Below are 14,000 nucleotides of genomic sequence, written 5' to 3' on the forward strand. Positions count from 1 at the left end.
GAATCTTCATGCTCTCTGGGGACCTCCTGAAAGCTTAGTATTTGTCTTGCCGTCATTGGTTGATTTTGATGAGGGTGAATGACGTTCAATGAATTTTCATACCTTAGTTTTAGTCCAGGGAACCTCGGGATGAGTGTGCACTGAGAGCAGAGTGTTACACTTTTAAACTTCCTTGCACATACCCAGAACAGTTCATACCATGTGCTTATCAGACTCAGTTTGACTCGTTCCAAACCCAGAGCTGCAGCACATGTGTTTAAACACACACACACATACACACACACTCACACAGCTGTTTCATTTTAGTCAAACAGTTGTTTCTTTTTCAGTCTGGGCAAATTTGACTCAAGGCACAGTTAGTTATTGTTTGGCACAGCAGTTGCTTGTTTTGGGCACTCTTAATCCTGTTGCAGGCATCAGACAGGGCTCTGGAGCATAAACAGTCTCAAACAATCAGATTCTGTTCTTTCCTTTCTGTCTCAGAATTGAAGAGACATGGCGATTGTGGCAGAAGTTTCTGGATGACTTTTCTCATTTTGAAGATTGGCTTAAGATCTCAGAAAGGACAGCTGCCTTTCCCAGCTCTTCCGGGGTGCTCTATACAGTTGCCAAGGAGGAACTAAAGAAATTCGAGGTGATTTTCAATGCCAAATATTTCATCTTTATTTTGCTACGAGAGTAACCAGCTGGTCTTTGGTGTCTCAAGACCCAAACAAACTGTTTGCCCACATATTATTTGTTCAGACAGCTAGGTGATAACTTTCTGGTCATCTTTCTTATTACATCATTGATATGTAAAGAAGACAAAGGAAGTTTTTACTTTAAAATTATCAAGAATTACAAATAAAGTAGTAATGAAGGGAAACTCTGTTAGAAAACAGGAATCATGATTCCCCAAAAATGATCTTGGCATTCTTTTAACTTCACAGTTCTTTATAATCAAGCTTCTAAGGCTCAAATATGATGCCATTCCATACTGTAACAACTATAATGTGTGTGTATGTGTGTGTCTGTGTATTCAAGATATTTTCTTGATTTTTTTTCACTTAACTGAGGTGTATGTGTATGTATACATATACATGTATATGTGTGTGTTTGTGTGTGTGTGTGTAAGTGCATGCTAAGTTGCTTTAGTCATGTCCAACTCTTTGTGATCCTATGGACTGTAGCCCACCAGTCTCTTCTTATCTTTTAATCATTGATAAATAGAATTGACTCCAGAATTGATCAAATATTTTAAATCATAAACCAACTGTAATTATAAATGAGGAACAGTGCCATTGAGTCACTAAGACTTTTCAAATTTATAGAGAAAAATAGCAGCAGTATAATCATATTCATCAAGAAAGCAATCATTCAGTAACTGATTCTAGTTCCTTGCCTGTGTGGGCAGTCTCACATCTGCTCTATCACTGTGATAGGAAACCCCAGTTCTCAACTGCCTCTCATTTTCACCGAGGACTGGTCCCTAAAGTTGACCATTTTTTAATTTGAAGTTACTTTGCCAGTCAATATCCATTGATTGGCAGTTGTGTTCTCATATATATTTACTGTGAACAGTTCCGATGCATGTTATCTTACAAAAATCATTCTTGGTTGCCAAGTCTACCCCAAGCTCCCTGAGATATTTTAAAATAAGACTAAAAATTCCAACCAAATTCAGCTGGATTCATTTTTACCTTGTAATAGCAATTAACCAGCCTTTTTTTTTTTTTTTTTTTTTTTGAGGCCTGTTATAGTAAATGTGATGGAAAAGGAAATGGCAACCCACTCCAGTGTTCTTGCCTGGAGAATCCCAGGGACGGGGGAGCCTGGTGGGCTGCTGTCTATGGGGTCGCACAGAGTCAGACACGACTGAAGCGACTTAGCAGCAGCATAGTAAATGTGAAGTTTGGTTTTTGTTCTTGTTGGGTTCAAAATCTAAGAGTCATAAATGGATAGCTACACAAAGCTATACAAGTGTTCAAATACTATGTGAAATAAATAAGAGTTATTCTGCTGTCTGAATATGGACCTATATATAACTATTCCACTAAATCCCGGGGGAGGGGGGGGGGCGGAAATTCCTATCTAAAAGACTTTTCCGTAGTAAAATTCTAGTAAAAAGCCACAATAAACTCTGCAGTAGATTTCAGGTTATCCTGGTGTGACCCAGTGCCAGTAGAAATATTCTTGTACTGCATCTTCTTACTCACAGCTTCATAAAGGTTAAACCTTCTATAATTGGCTTCCACTACAAAGAAGATTATGTAAGATCTTTTATGATGCTATTTTAGACTCAAGACTTTATGACAAAGGTTAGCCATATAGTTAAGCTTATAATGCTATTTATATAACTAGCTAATTGTATAATGCTGTATAAATATAGCATTATATATATACTATTTATAAATATAAATGCTACTTATACAACTAGCTAGATATAATGATTGATTTTATTATTTATCTTTGTAGTTAATTTTCTTTTTTTTTTAATTTTGTTTTATTTTTCAACTTTACAATATTGTATTGGTTTTGCCATATATCGAAATGAATCCACCACAGGTATACGTGTGTTCCCCATCCTGAACCCTCCTCCCTCCTCCCTCCCCATACCATCCCTCTGGGTTTTAAGAGAAAAATAAATTACAAAAATGAAATTTTGAGGGCAGCTTTTGCCTGTTCAATTGCACAAACATTGGGGACAGATCTAGGGGTGCTGGGGTCCCCACCTGTTATGCCCACCTTCACCTCAGTGAGAAAATATATTCTGTGACTTCCAGTAATTGCAAAAGCTGAACTTGCCTTACTATTTCCTTTTCTGGGGAAATAATTCGAAGTTTTATAAAATAGATGGTTGGATTTACTCGGATGACGGCCCTTCAAACGACTCTCAGAAGGAAAGCCATCCCAGAGGCAGGAGTTTGGTAGCATGTAAACAGTGTGATGAGCCAAAAGAAGCAAAAGTTTGGGATTTCGATGAGTGCAGTTCAGTTAGTCACACAATTTTCTGTCCAATGCCAGAATAAAAGTTGGTCATAAATCACACACCTAAGTTTGAAATGTAAAAGCTTCATTTTATTTTGGCCAAATGACTCTTATTGCTAGGGTTAGGCTATACTGCAGAGAAAAAGAAGTACTTTACCTGCAGAAACTGTAAGGTGTGCAAGGGGTAACCTCCAAAGTAGATAGACTCTACTCTGTAATACTCTGTAAGGCGTCACATCAGCTTTAAAACATTTCATACAAACTAAATCATTCGTGGGCACAGCAAAAAAACAATAGAGCATGTTCGAAACTTTTTTCTTTGTAAGGTTACTTCTGTTTTACTAAGCTGTTGTTCTTAAAAGTCAGTAATAGCTTGCAATTAAAAGACATTCTGCAAAAAGTAGTTTTATTTTTTTTAAATAGAACACCAGAATTGAGGCAATTTCTGGATTTCTTAGGAAATAACATATTTTATAAATAAAAGAAGCAGTTTTATGATATATTTTTTTCTCAGTATTGACATCAGAAACTTGGAACATTTTAAACTCACGTTTCAGCATACATCCATATTTTTGTGGGCTTCCCTGGTGGCTCAGTAGTAAAGGACTTGCTTGCTAATGCAGGAACACAGGCTTAATCCCTCAGTTGGGAGGATCCGTAGGAGAAGGAAATGGCAACCCACTCCTGTATTCTTGCCTGAGAAATCCCATGGACAGAGGAGCCTGGCGGACTATAGTCCATGAGGTCGCAAGAATAGGACATGACTTAGTGACTAAGCAACAACATATTTTTGTAATCAGTTTGCTTTATGGGAAAGTTTTCTTAGGCTATTATTTTAAAAGCTATATTACATATGTATATTGTGTGTGTTATATATGTGAGTGAGTGTGTGATAGGACTTCCCTGGTGGCTCAGACGGTAAAGCGTCTGCCTACAATGCGGGAGACCCGGGTTTGATTCCTAGGTGGGGAAGATCCTCTGGAGAAGGCAGTGGCAACCCACTCCAGTACTCTTGCCTGGGAAATCCCATGGGAGGACGCTGGTAGGCTACAGTCCATGGGGTCATAAAGAGTCAGACACGACTGAGCGAGAGTGTGTGATAGTCGCTCAGCCGTGTCCAACTCTCTGTGACCCCATGGACTGAAGCCCACCAGGCTCCTCTGTCCATGGAATTCTCCAGGCAAGAATACTGGAGTGGGCTGCCATTTGTATATGTATATATAGGTATGTGTGCACATTTTATATGCATGTATCATATGAATATGTGTATGTTCTACATGTATATGTACATATTCTATATGTGTATCATATATGGATTTGTATATATACAAATATTTAGTACTGTTTGTCATTTTCTTATGTATTTTTGTTTGATCAACTCCCTTTCTTAAGCCACATGGGTAACATGAGTTTTCTTTAACAAGGGAAAGTTTATGCTGGTTACCAAATGTCTTTTCCTGTTTGAGGGGAAGAGTTAACCTCCCATTCTGTCTAACATCACAACAGGACGCCCAGACACCCTTGCTGAGAGCACTCCTCAGATCTCCCCGGCTGATGTGCTTCTTTGTGGTCATAGGCTTTCCAGCGACAGGTCCATGAGAGCCTGACCCAGCTGGAGCTGATCAACAAGCAGTACCGCCGCCTGGCCAGAGAGAACCGCACGGACGCGGCCGGCAGCCTCAAACAGATGGTTCACAAAGGCAACCAGAGATGGGACAACCTACAGAAGCGTGTCACCTCCATCCTGCGCAGACTCAAGGTCCATGCTGCCGCCTCCTCTGTAGCTTAGAGGCCAGGAGGACAGAGTGGGGCCATTGGAGTACAGTGTTAGGACATAATCTCAGTGACTTTGTAAGACTGGGATGACAAGACGGGTATCTAGCATATGATTTATTTGGTAAAACATTGTGGTGTTCTCTTTGCTCATTGAGGAAATGACTTCCCAGGAGGAGGCTGGAATTGGCGGTTCCATTTCAGCATGTGTCTGTGGCTTTTTCACTTGTGTTCTTTTTTCTCCAGCATTTCATTGGCCAGCGGGAGGAGTTCGAGACGGCACGGGACAGCATTCTGGTGTGGCTGACGGAGATGGATCTGCAGCTCACCAACATCGAGCACTTCTCTGAGTGTGACGTTCAAGCTAAAATAAAGCAGCTCAAGGTAATAGAATAATAGTGATTTTTTTTTCAAATTGGTATGCAGAGAGTCTGAAGAGGAAATGATTTATAGATACTTTTGTGAAGAGCATACTAAAGAACTGTTCTTTTTTAAAACATTTATTTGTTTTTTACTTGAAAGATAATTGCTTTACAGAATTTTGTTGTTTTATGCTAAATATCAGCATGAATCATCCATAGGTATACATATGTCCCTCTTGAACCTCCCTCCCAGCTCCCTCCCCACCCCACCCCTCTAGGTTGCTACAGAGCTCCTGTTTGAGTTCCCTGAGTCATACAGCAAATTCCCATTGGCTATGTATTTTACATATGAGAATCTTTGCTTTTTAAAAACATAGATCTTCTTGACTGAAAAGAAATTCAGAAAACAGAAAAATACTAAAAATGAAATAAAGAGCATTATCAGGAGATACAACTCCCCTTAACACATAAACTTTAAGTATGAACTTGATTTGCAAGGCTGTCGTTTTCATTTTTGATGGTGGTTTTTTCTGTTGGTTTCAAGCACTTTCAGATAGTTTGACTCCCATGATCCAGACCAGTTCAGCTTTCTTATATTGAAACTTCATTCCGCACAGACTGCATTCCTAGGTGCCAAATTAATGTTTAAGTATATTTGGTATGTTTCATATATAATTAAAAACCAGCGGCTAGTTAAACATTTTACATCAGTTCAGTTCAGTCACTCAGTCATGTCCGACTCTTTGCAACCCCATGGAATGAAGCACGGCAGGCTTCCCTGTCCATGACCAAATCCCGGAGCTTGCTCAAACTCATGTCCATTGACTCCGTGATGCCATCCAACCATCTCATCCTCTGTTATCCCCTTCTCCTGCCTTCAATCTTCCCCAGCATCAGGGTCTTTTCAAATGAATCAGTTCTTCACATCAAGTGGCCAAAGTATTGGAGTTTCAGCTTCAGCATCAGTCCTTCCAATGAATATTCAGGACTGATTTCCTTTAGGATTGACTGGTTGGATCTTCTTTCAGTCCAAGGGACTCTAAAGAGTCTTCGCCAACACCATAGTTCAAAAGCGTCACCAAAAAGTGGTGCTCAGCTTTCTTTTTAGTCCAACTCTCACATCCATACATGACTACTGGAAAAACCATAGCATTGACTAGATGGACCTTTGTTGGCAAAGTAATGTCTCTGCTTTTTAATATGCTGTCTAGGTTGGTCATAGCTTTTCTTCCAAGGAGCAAGCGTCTTTTAATTTCATGGCTGCATTCGCCATCTGCAGCAATTCTGGAGCCCAAGAAAAAAAAGTCTGTCACTGTTTCCATTGTTTCCCCATCTATTTGCCATGAAGTGATAGGACCGCCCTCTTTCAACAACACAAGAGAAGACTCTACACGTGGACATCACCAGATGGTCAACATCGAAATCAGATTGATTATATTCTTTGCAGCCAAAGACGGAGAAGCTCTATATCAGTCAGCAAAAACAAGACCAGGAGCTGACTGTGGCTCAGATCATGAACTCCTTTATTGCCAAATTCAGACTTAAATTGAAGAAAGTAGGGAAAACCACTAGACCATTCAGGTATGACCTAAATCAAATCCCTTATGATTATACAGTGGAAGTGAGAAATAGATTTAAGGGCCTAGATCAGATAGACAGAGAACCTGTTGAACCATGGACGGAGGTTCATGACATTGTACAGGAGACAGGGACCAAGACCATCCCCATGGAAAAGAAATGGAAAAAAGCAAAATGGCTGTCTGAGGAGGCCTTACAAATAGCTGTGAAAAGAAGAGACGTGAAAAGCAAAGGAGAAAAGGAAAGATACAAGCATCTGAATGCAGAGTTCCAAAGAATAGCAAGGAGAGATAAGAAAACCTTCTTCAGGGATCAATGCAATGAAATAGAGGAAAACAACAGAATGGGAAAGACTAGAGATCTCTTTAAGAAAATTAGAGATACCAAGGGAACATTTCGTGCAATGATGGGCTCGATAAAGGACGGAAATGGTATGGACCTAAAAGAAGCAGAAGATATTAAGAAGAGGTGGCAAGAATACACAGAACAAAGAATTCACAGTTCTGTGAAGAACAGCTTCACAACCAAGATAATCACGATGGTGTGATCACTCACCTAGAACCAGACATCCTGGAATGTGAAGTCAAGTGGGCCTTAGAAAGCATCACTACTCAGAAAGCTAGTGGAGGTGATGGAATTCCAGTTGAGCTATTCCAAATCCTGAAAGATGATGCTGTGAAAGTGCTGCACTCAATATGCCAGCAAATGTGGAAAACTCAGCAGTGGCCACAGGACTGGAAAAGGTCAGTTTTCATTCCAATCCCAAAGAAAGGCAATGCCAAAGAATGCTCAAACTACTGCACAATTGCATTCATCTCACACCCTAATAAAGTAATGCTCAAAATTCTCCAAGCCAGGTGCAATACGTGAACCGTGAACTTCCAGATGTTCAAGCTGATTTTAGAAAAGGCAGAGGAACCAGAGATCAAATTGCCAACATCCGCTGGATCATCAAAAAAGCAAGAGAGTTCCAGAAAAAAAACATCTATTTCTGCTTCATTGAGTATGCCAAAGCCTTTGACTGTGTGGATCACAATAAACTGTGGAAAATTCTGAAAGAGATGGGAATACCAGACCACCTGACATACCTCTTGAGAAACCTATATGCAGGTCAGGAAGCAACAGTTAGAACTGGACATGGAACAACAGACTGGTTCCAAATAGGAAAAGGAGTATATCAAGGCTGTATATTGTCACCCTGCTTATTTAACTTCTATGCAGAGTACATCATGAGAAACGCTGGGCTGGAAGAAGCACAAGCTGGACTCAAGATTTCCGGGAGAAATATCAATCACCTCAGGTATGCAGATGACACCACCCTTATGGCAGAAAGTGAAGAGGAACTAAAAAGCCTCTTGATGAAAGTGAAAGAGGAGAGTGAAAAAGTTGGCTTAAAACTCAACATTCAGAAAACTAAGATCATGGCATCTGGTCCCATCACTTCATAGGAAATAGATGGGGAAACAGTGGAAACAGTGTCAGACTCCAAAATCACTGCAGATGGTGACTGCAGGCATGAAATTAAAAGATGCTCACTCCTTGGAAGGAAAGTTATGACCAACCTAGATAGCATATTAAAAAGCAGAGATATTACTTTGCCAACAAAGGTCCATCTGGTCAAGGCTATGGTTTTTCCAGTGGTCATGTATGGATGTGAGAGTTGGACTGTGAAGAAAGCTGAGCACCAAAGAATTGATGCTTTTGAGCTGTGGTGTTGGAGAAGACTCTTGAGAGTCCCTTGGACTGCAAGGAGATCCAACCAGTCCATTCTAAAGGAGATCAGTCCTGGGTGTTGTTTGGAAGGACTGATGCTGCAGCTGAAACTCCAGTACTTTGGCCACCTCATACGAAGAGTTGACTCATTGGAAAAGACCCTGATGCTGGGAGGGATTGGGGGCAGGAGGAGAAGGGAATGACAGAGGATGAGATGACTGGATGGCATCACCGACTTAATGGACATGGGCTTGGGTGAACTCCAGAAGTTGGTGATGGACAGGGAGGCCTGGCGTGCTGCGATACATGGGGTTGCAAAGAGTCGGACACGACTGAGCGACTGAACTTAACTGACTGATAGGACCAGATGCCATTATCTTAGTTTTTTGAATGTTGATTTTTAGGCCAGCTTTTTCACTCTCCTCTTTCACTTTCACTAACCTGAAATATCAATAACTTCAGATACACTGATGATACCACCCTTATGGCATTAAGTGAAGAGGAACTAAAGAGCCTCTTGATAAAAGTGAAAAAGGAGAGTGAAGCATTTTACATGGGGAGGGTTTTATATTAAATATGAGGATTCCCTCAAAGGAAGAATGTTTAACATCTTGAATAATATGCAATGAAGCTTATGAAATTTTCATCCCAAGATAAGATAGGATAAGTAGACTTTTTTTATAAGAATAGTCATGTTGCCTTGGAGAAGGAAATGGCAACCCACTCCAGTATTCTTGCCTGGAAAATCCCATGGACAGAGAGGCCTGGTTGGCTCCAGTGCATGAGGTCACAAGAGTCAGACAGGACTTAACAACTAAACTACCACTCATGGTGCCTGTGACTTTAAAGTTGTCATAATAAAGCAAGGAAGTTACCTTTAATCCTAGATTCTCAGAATAAAAAAATCATAAAATAGCCCCGGTATTTTATTTAATAGACCAGCCTCTCCATCCTTCCCCTTCACCTCAACTCTCCCAAGTTGTTTCACAGGTAAAAATACCTATTTAAAAGCTTTAGCAGGAAATTTCTACCAAGTGGTAGTTGAATCTTCTCTTTCTGGACTCTGTCAGGGTCATAGCATTTATAACCGCCCTCTTTCTCCCTTGGCAGTCTTTTTATTATTGGGAAATTTCAACTATTCCAGAGTTTATTCTTGTGTTGAATTAAAATTTATCCCTTGAAACATGTTCCCTGAGGCTTAACTGTTTTGAATCATATAAAATAAGTCTATGGAATCCAGAATTACCTGTTTTTCAAATAATTACAGTTTTTCCTACTTATGTCCTGAAATAGTCAAATCATCTGAGAAGAATTTGTGATATTGTGATTTTGGATGCTTTTTCTTACTCATGTTTGACATTTGGAAAATCTAAAATTTAGCATCTTTTCATGTGTTTGTGAGCCATCTGTATGTCTTCTTTGGAGAAATGTCTATTTAGTTCTTTGGCCCATTTTTTGATTGGGTCATTTATTTTTCTGGAGTTGAGCTGTAGGAGTTGCTTGTATATTCTCGAGATTAGTTGTTTGTCAGTTGCTTCATTTGCTATTATCTTCTCCCATTCTGAAGGCTGTCTTTTCACCTTGCTAATAGTTTCCTTTGATGTGCAGAAGCTTTTAAGGTTAATTAGGTACCATTTGTTTATTTTTACTTTTATTTCCAATATTCTGGGAGGTGGGTCATAGAGGATCCTGCTGTGATGTATGTCAGAGAGTGTTTTGCCTATGTTCTCCTCTAGGAGTTTTATAGTTTCTGGTCTTACGTTTAGATCTTTAATCCATTTTGAGTTTATTTTTGTGTATGGTGTTAGAAAGTGTTCTAGTTTCATTCTTTTACAAGTGGTTGACCAGAGTTCCCAGCACCACTTGTTAAAGAGATTGTCTTTAATCCATTGTATATTCTTGCCTCCTTTGTCAAAGATAAGGTGTCCATATGTGCATGGATTTATCTCTGGGCTTTCTATTTTGTTCCATTGATGTATATTTCTGTCTTTGTGCCAGTACCATACTGTCTTGATAACTGTGGCTTTGTAGTAGAGCCTGAAGTCAGGTAGGTTGATTCCTCCAGTTCCCGTCTTCTTTCTCAAGATTGCTTTGGCTATTCGAGGTTTTTTGTATTTCCATACAAATTGTGAAATTATTTGTTCTAGCTCTGTGAAGAATGCTGTTGGTAGCTTGATAGGGATTGCATTGAATCTATAGATTGCTTTGGGTAGTATGCTCATTTTCACTATATTGATTCTTCCAACCCATGAACATGGTATATTTCTCCATCTGTTAGTGTCCTCTTTGATTTCTTTCACCAGTGTTTTATAGTTTTCTATATATAGGTCTTTAGTTTCTTTAGGTAGATATATTCCTAAGTATTTTATTCTTTCCGTTGCAATGGTGAATGGAATTGTTTCCTTAATTTCTCTTTCTGTTTTCTCATTATTAGTGTATAGGAATGCAAGGGATTTCTGTGTGTTGATTTTATATCCTTCAACTTTACTATAGTCATTGATTAGTTCTAGAGAAATGCAAATCAAAACCACTATGAGGTACCATTTCACGCCAGTCAGAATGGCTGTGATCCAAAAGTCTACAAGTAATAAATGCTAGAGAGGGTGTGGAGAAAAGGGAACCCTCTTACACTGTTGGTGGGAATGCAAACTAGTACAGCCACAATGGAGAACAGTGTGGAGATTCCTTAAAAAACTGGAAATAGAACTGCCTTATGATCCAGCAATCCCACTGCTGGGCATACACACTGAGGCAACCAGAAGGGAAAGAGACACATGTACCCCAATGTTCATCGCAGCACTGTTTATAATAGCCAGGACATGGAAGCAACCTAGATGTCCATCAGCAGACGAATGGATAAGAAAGCTATGGTACATATACACAATGGAGTATTACTCAGCCATTAAAAAGAATACATTTGAATCAGTTCTAATGAGGTGGATGAAACTGGAGCCTATTATACAGAGTGAAGTAAGCCAGAAAGAAAAACACCAATACAGTATACTAATGCATATATATGGAATTTAGAAAGATGGTAACAATAACCCTGTGTACGAGACAGCAAAAGAGACACTGATGTATAGAACAGTCTTATGGACTCTGTGGGAGAGGGAGAGGGTGGGAAGATTTGGGAGAATGGCATTGAAACATGTAAAATATCATGTATGAAACGAGATGCCAGTCCAGGTTCGATGCACAATACTGGATGCTTGGGGCTGGTGCACTGGGACGACCCAGAGGGATGGTATGGGGAGGGAGGAGGGAGGAGGGTTCAGGATGGGGAACACATGTATACCTGTGGCAGATTCATTTTGATATTTGGCAAAACTAATACATTTATGTAAAGTTTAAAAATAAAATAAAATTTAAAAAAATCTAAAATTTAAATATTGAATAGAATTCTTTAAAATGCTAAATTAATTCTGGTGGTTCTCTATTGCTTGCCATTACTTTTCATCAGGGACAACCAGTGCTCTCAACTTTATGATGAGTTTGAATGTTTTTTCCTATGATTCTCTTACCCACACTGTCCATGGTGGTAAATTTTATTAGGCAAAGGCGCCTCTCTGGTCATGGAATTCTAACAATTCCATTTCTGCTTCCTGTTCTGATTTCAAAATTTTATAGCTTACTTTAGAAAGTAATAGCCTCTTGGCTTGTCTTTGTCTATGGTAAACGTAATATCTCCTACATGGTTTTTCTTAATATGTATCTTAGAGTTACTTCATGTTTATGTGAGTCATGAAAAATTAACATGAGAGGTATGCTCCCTAGGCCTTCCAGCAGGAAATCTCATTGAACCACAGTAAGATTGAACAGATAATCGCCCAAGGAGAACAGCTGATAGAAAAAAGTGAGCCCTTGGATGCGGCCGTCATTGAGGAAGAGCTGGATGAGCTCCGACGTTACTGTCAGGAGGTCTTCGGACGCGTGGAAAGATACCATAAGAAACTGATTCGCCTGCCTGTACGTGACACTGTTTTTTCATGGTCATGAAATCTAAAGAGAATTAATAATGTGAGATCAAGTAGCATCATTTAGTGGGTACTGGACTCTGGAGCCAGAGTGCTTGGCTTCATATGGCTTGCCTTAGTTTCGTTAATGTAAACGTGGCTTAATAACTGTACCTATCTCATAGAAAAGATTGCTTTGGGCATGGAATGAGTTTGTGTGTGTGTGTGTATATATATATACACACACACACACACACATGCATATAAAGAGCTTAGAAGAGTACTTGGCACATATCTTCCATGGAAGATCAAGAAGCTTCTAGAGGAAACAAGGGGATAAAGGTGAGCAGTGTTAAACAGTGGCCCAATTGATGTGGTTATTTAGCTGAATTTATTTTTCTTTTCCTTTTCCCTAATTGCTACCATAATCATAGCTCATTGTCAAGATGTTATTATTAGAATATCTGTCATCTTCTGTGATAAAGTGTATTTTCTATCTGGAATATAAGGTGTAAAAGCACCAGGGATTTATGTAAAAGGCTAGGGTGTTATCAGTGATTCCCTTTGGCTCCTGATCTGTGCCATTCAGTACTTACTGTGTTGCAGGTTAGGCACTAAGTTATCTTTATTTACAGTATCTTATTTAATCTTCTGTCAATTTTTTGAAGTAGGTCTTAATATTATCTCCATTTTACCAGCGATAAAATTGAGAATTTACTAGATTCACGTATAAGGCATTTTGAAAAGTGCTCAGAAGATACTTATTTATTATTCGATGATAGGAAGTTTAAAATTAACCCTACTAAGATGGGGATGTGGTCCAGCTAGGCTTGCGTGCCAAACACTGATGAGAGGCAGAGCACAGAGTGGGGAGGGGACCCGCTGACCGCTGCAGTAACAGGGCTGTCTTGGCTGCGTTTCTAGCTCCCAGATGATGAGCACGACCTCTCTGACCGGGAGCTGGAACTGGATGAGGCTGGAGCTCTGTCGGACCTCCACTGGCGGGACACCTCCACGGACGGCGTGCTCTCCCCGCAGCCTTCTTCCAACCCCTCCCTCTCACTCGCCCAGCCCCTCCGGAGCGAGAGGTCTGGACGAGACACCCCTGCCAGTGTGGACTCCATCCCCCTGGAATGGGACCATGACTATGACCTCAGCCGTGACCTGGAGTCCGCCGTGTCCAGAACTCTGCCATCTGAGGATGAAGAGGGTCCGGAAGATAAAGATTTCTACCTCAGGGGAGCTGTTGGCTTATCAGGTAGGAAAGAGCTCCTCCTATGTGTATGCTAGCTTGAAAGAAAATACGAAGGAATGGATACTGTCCTGAAAACCCATAGCTAAGCAGAATCATCTTCATTCTCCCATCAAGGGAACTTGGACTCAATGGCATAATTGGATATTAACACGGTTCACAAATGCAAAATTGATATGACCACTGATTTATCCCACATATGCTTACATTCTTACTACAGGACTGGCACTTTATAAGTACTGGAAATACACAGTTCGTTTTCTTTTCAAAGAGCTTACATTCTAGGGTGGTAGTGTGGTAGTGTGGAGGTGGTTCAGTCGCTAAGTCGTGTCTGACTCTTTTTGATCCCATGGACTGGAGCCCACCAGACTCCTCTGTTCATGGGATTCTCCAAGCAAGAAT

General features: G+C 40.1%; 1 protein-coding gene across 17 annotated transcripts in view; it reads left to right on the forward strand.

Annotated features, from left to right (window-relative positions):
- Nucleotides 1-14,000, forward strand: part of SYNE1 (spectrin repeat containing nuclear envelope protein 1) — a 494,933-nt gene that overhangs the window by 453,070 nt on the left and 27,863 nt on the right. For all 17 annotated transcript variants that reach the window (XM_044924087.2, XM_044924084.2, XM_044924085.2 and 14 more), the window contains 5 exons: nucleotides 484-634; nucleotides 4,544-4,726; nucleotides 4,987-5,124; nucleotides 12,168-12,359; nucleotides 13,271-13,604. In XM_044924087.2, the coding sequence (XP_044780022.2) occupies nucleotides 484-634; nucleotides 4,544-4,726; nucleotides 4,987-5,124; nucleotides 12,168-12,359; nucleotides 13,271-13,604 (998 nt within the window). The remainder of the gene's footprint in view (nucleotides 1-483; nucleotides 635-4,543; nucleotides 4,727-4,986; nucleotides 5,125-12,167; nucleotides 12,360-13,270; nucleotides 13,605-14,000) is intronic.

Source organism: Bubalus bubalis, chromosome 10 (genome assembly GCF_019923935.1).
Source record: "Bubalus bubalis isolate 160015118507 breed Murrah chromosome 10, NDDB_SH_1, whole genome shotgun sequence".
Lineage (NCBI taxonomy): Eukaryota > Metazoa > Chordata > Mammalia > Artiodactyla > Bovidae > Bubalus > Bubalus bubalis.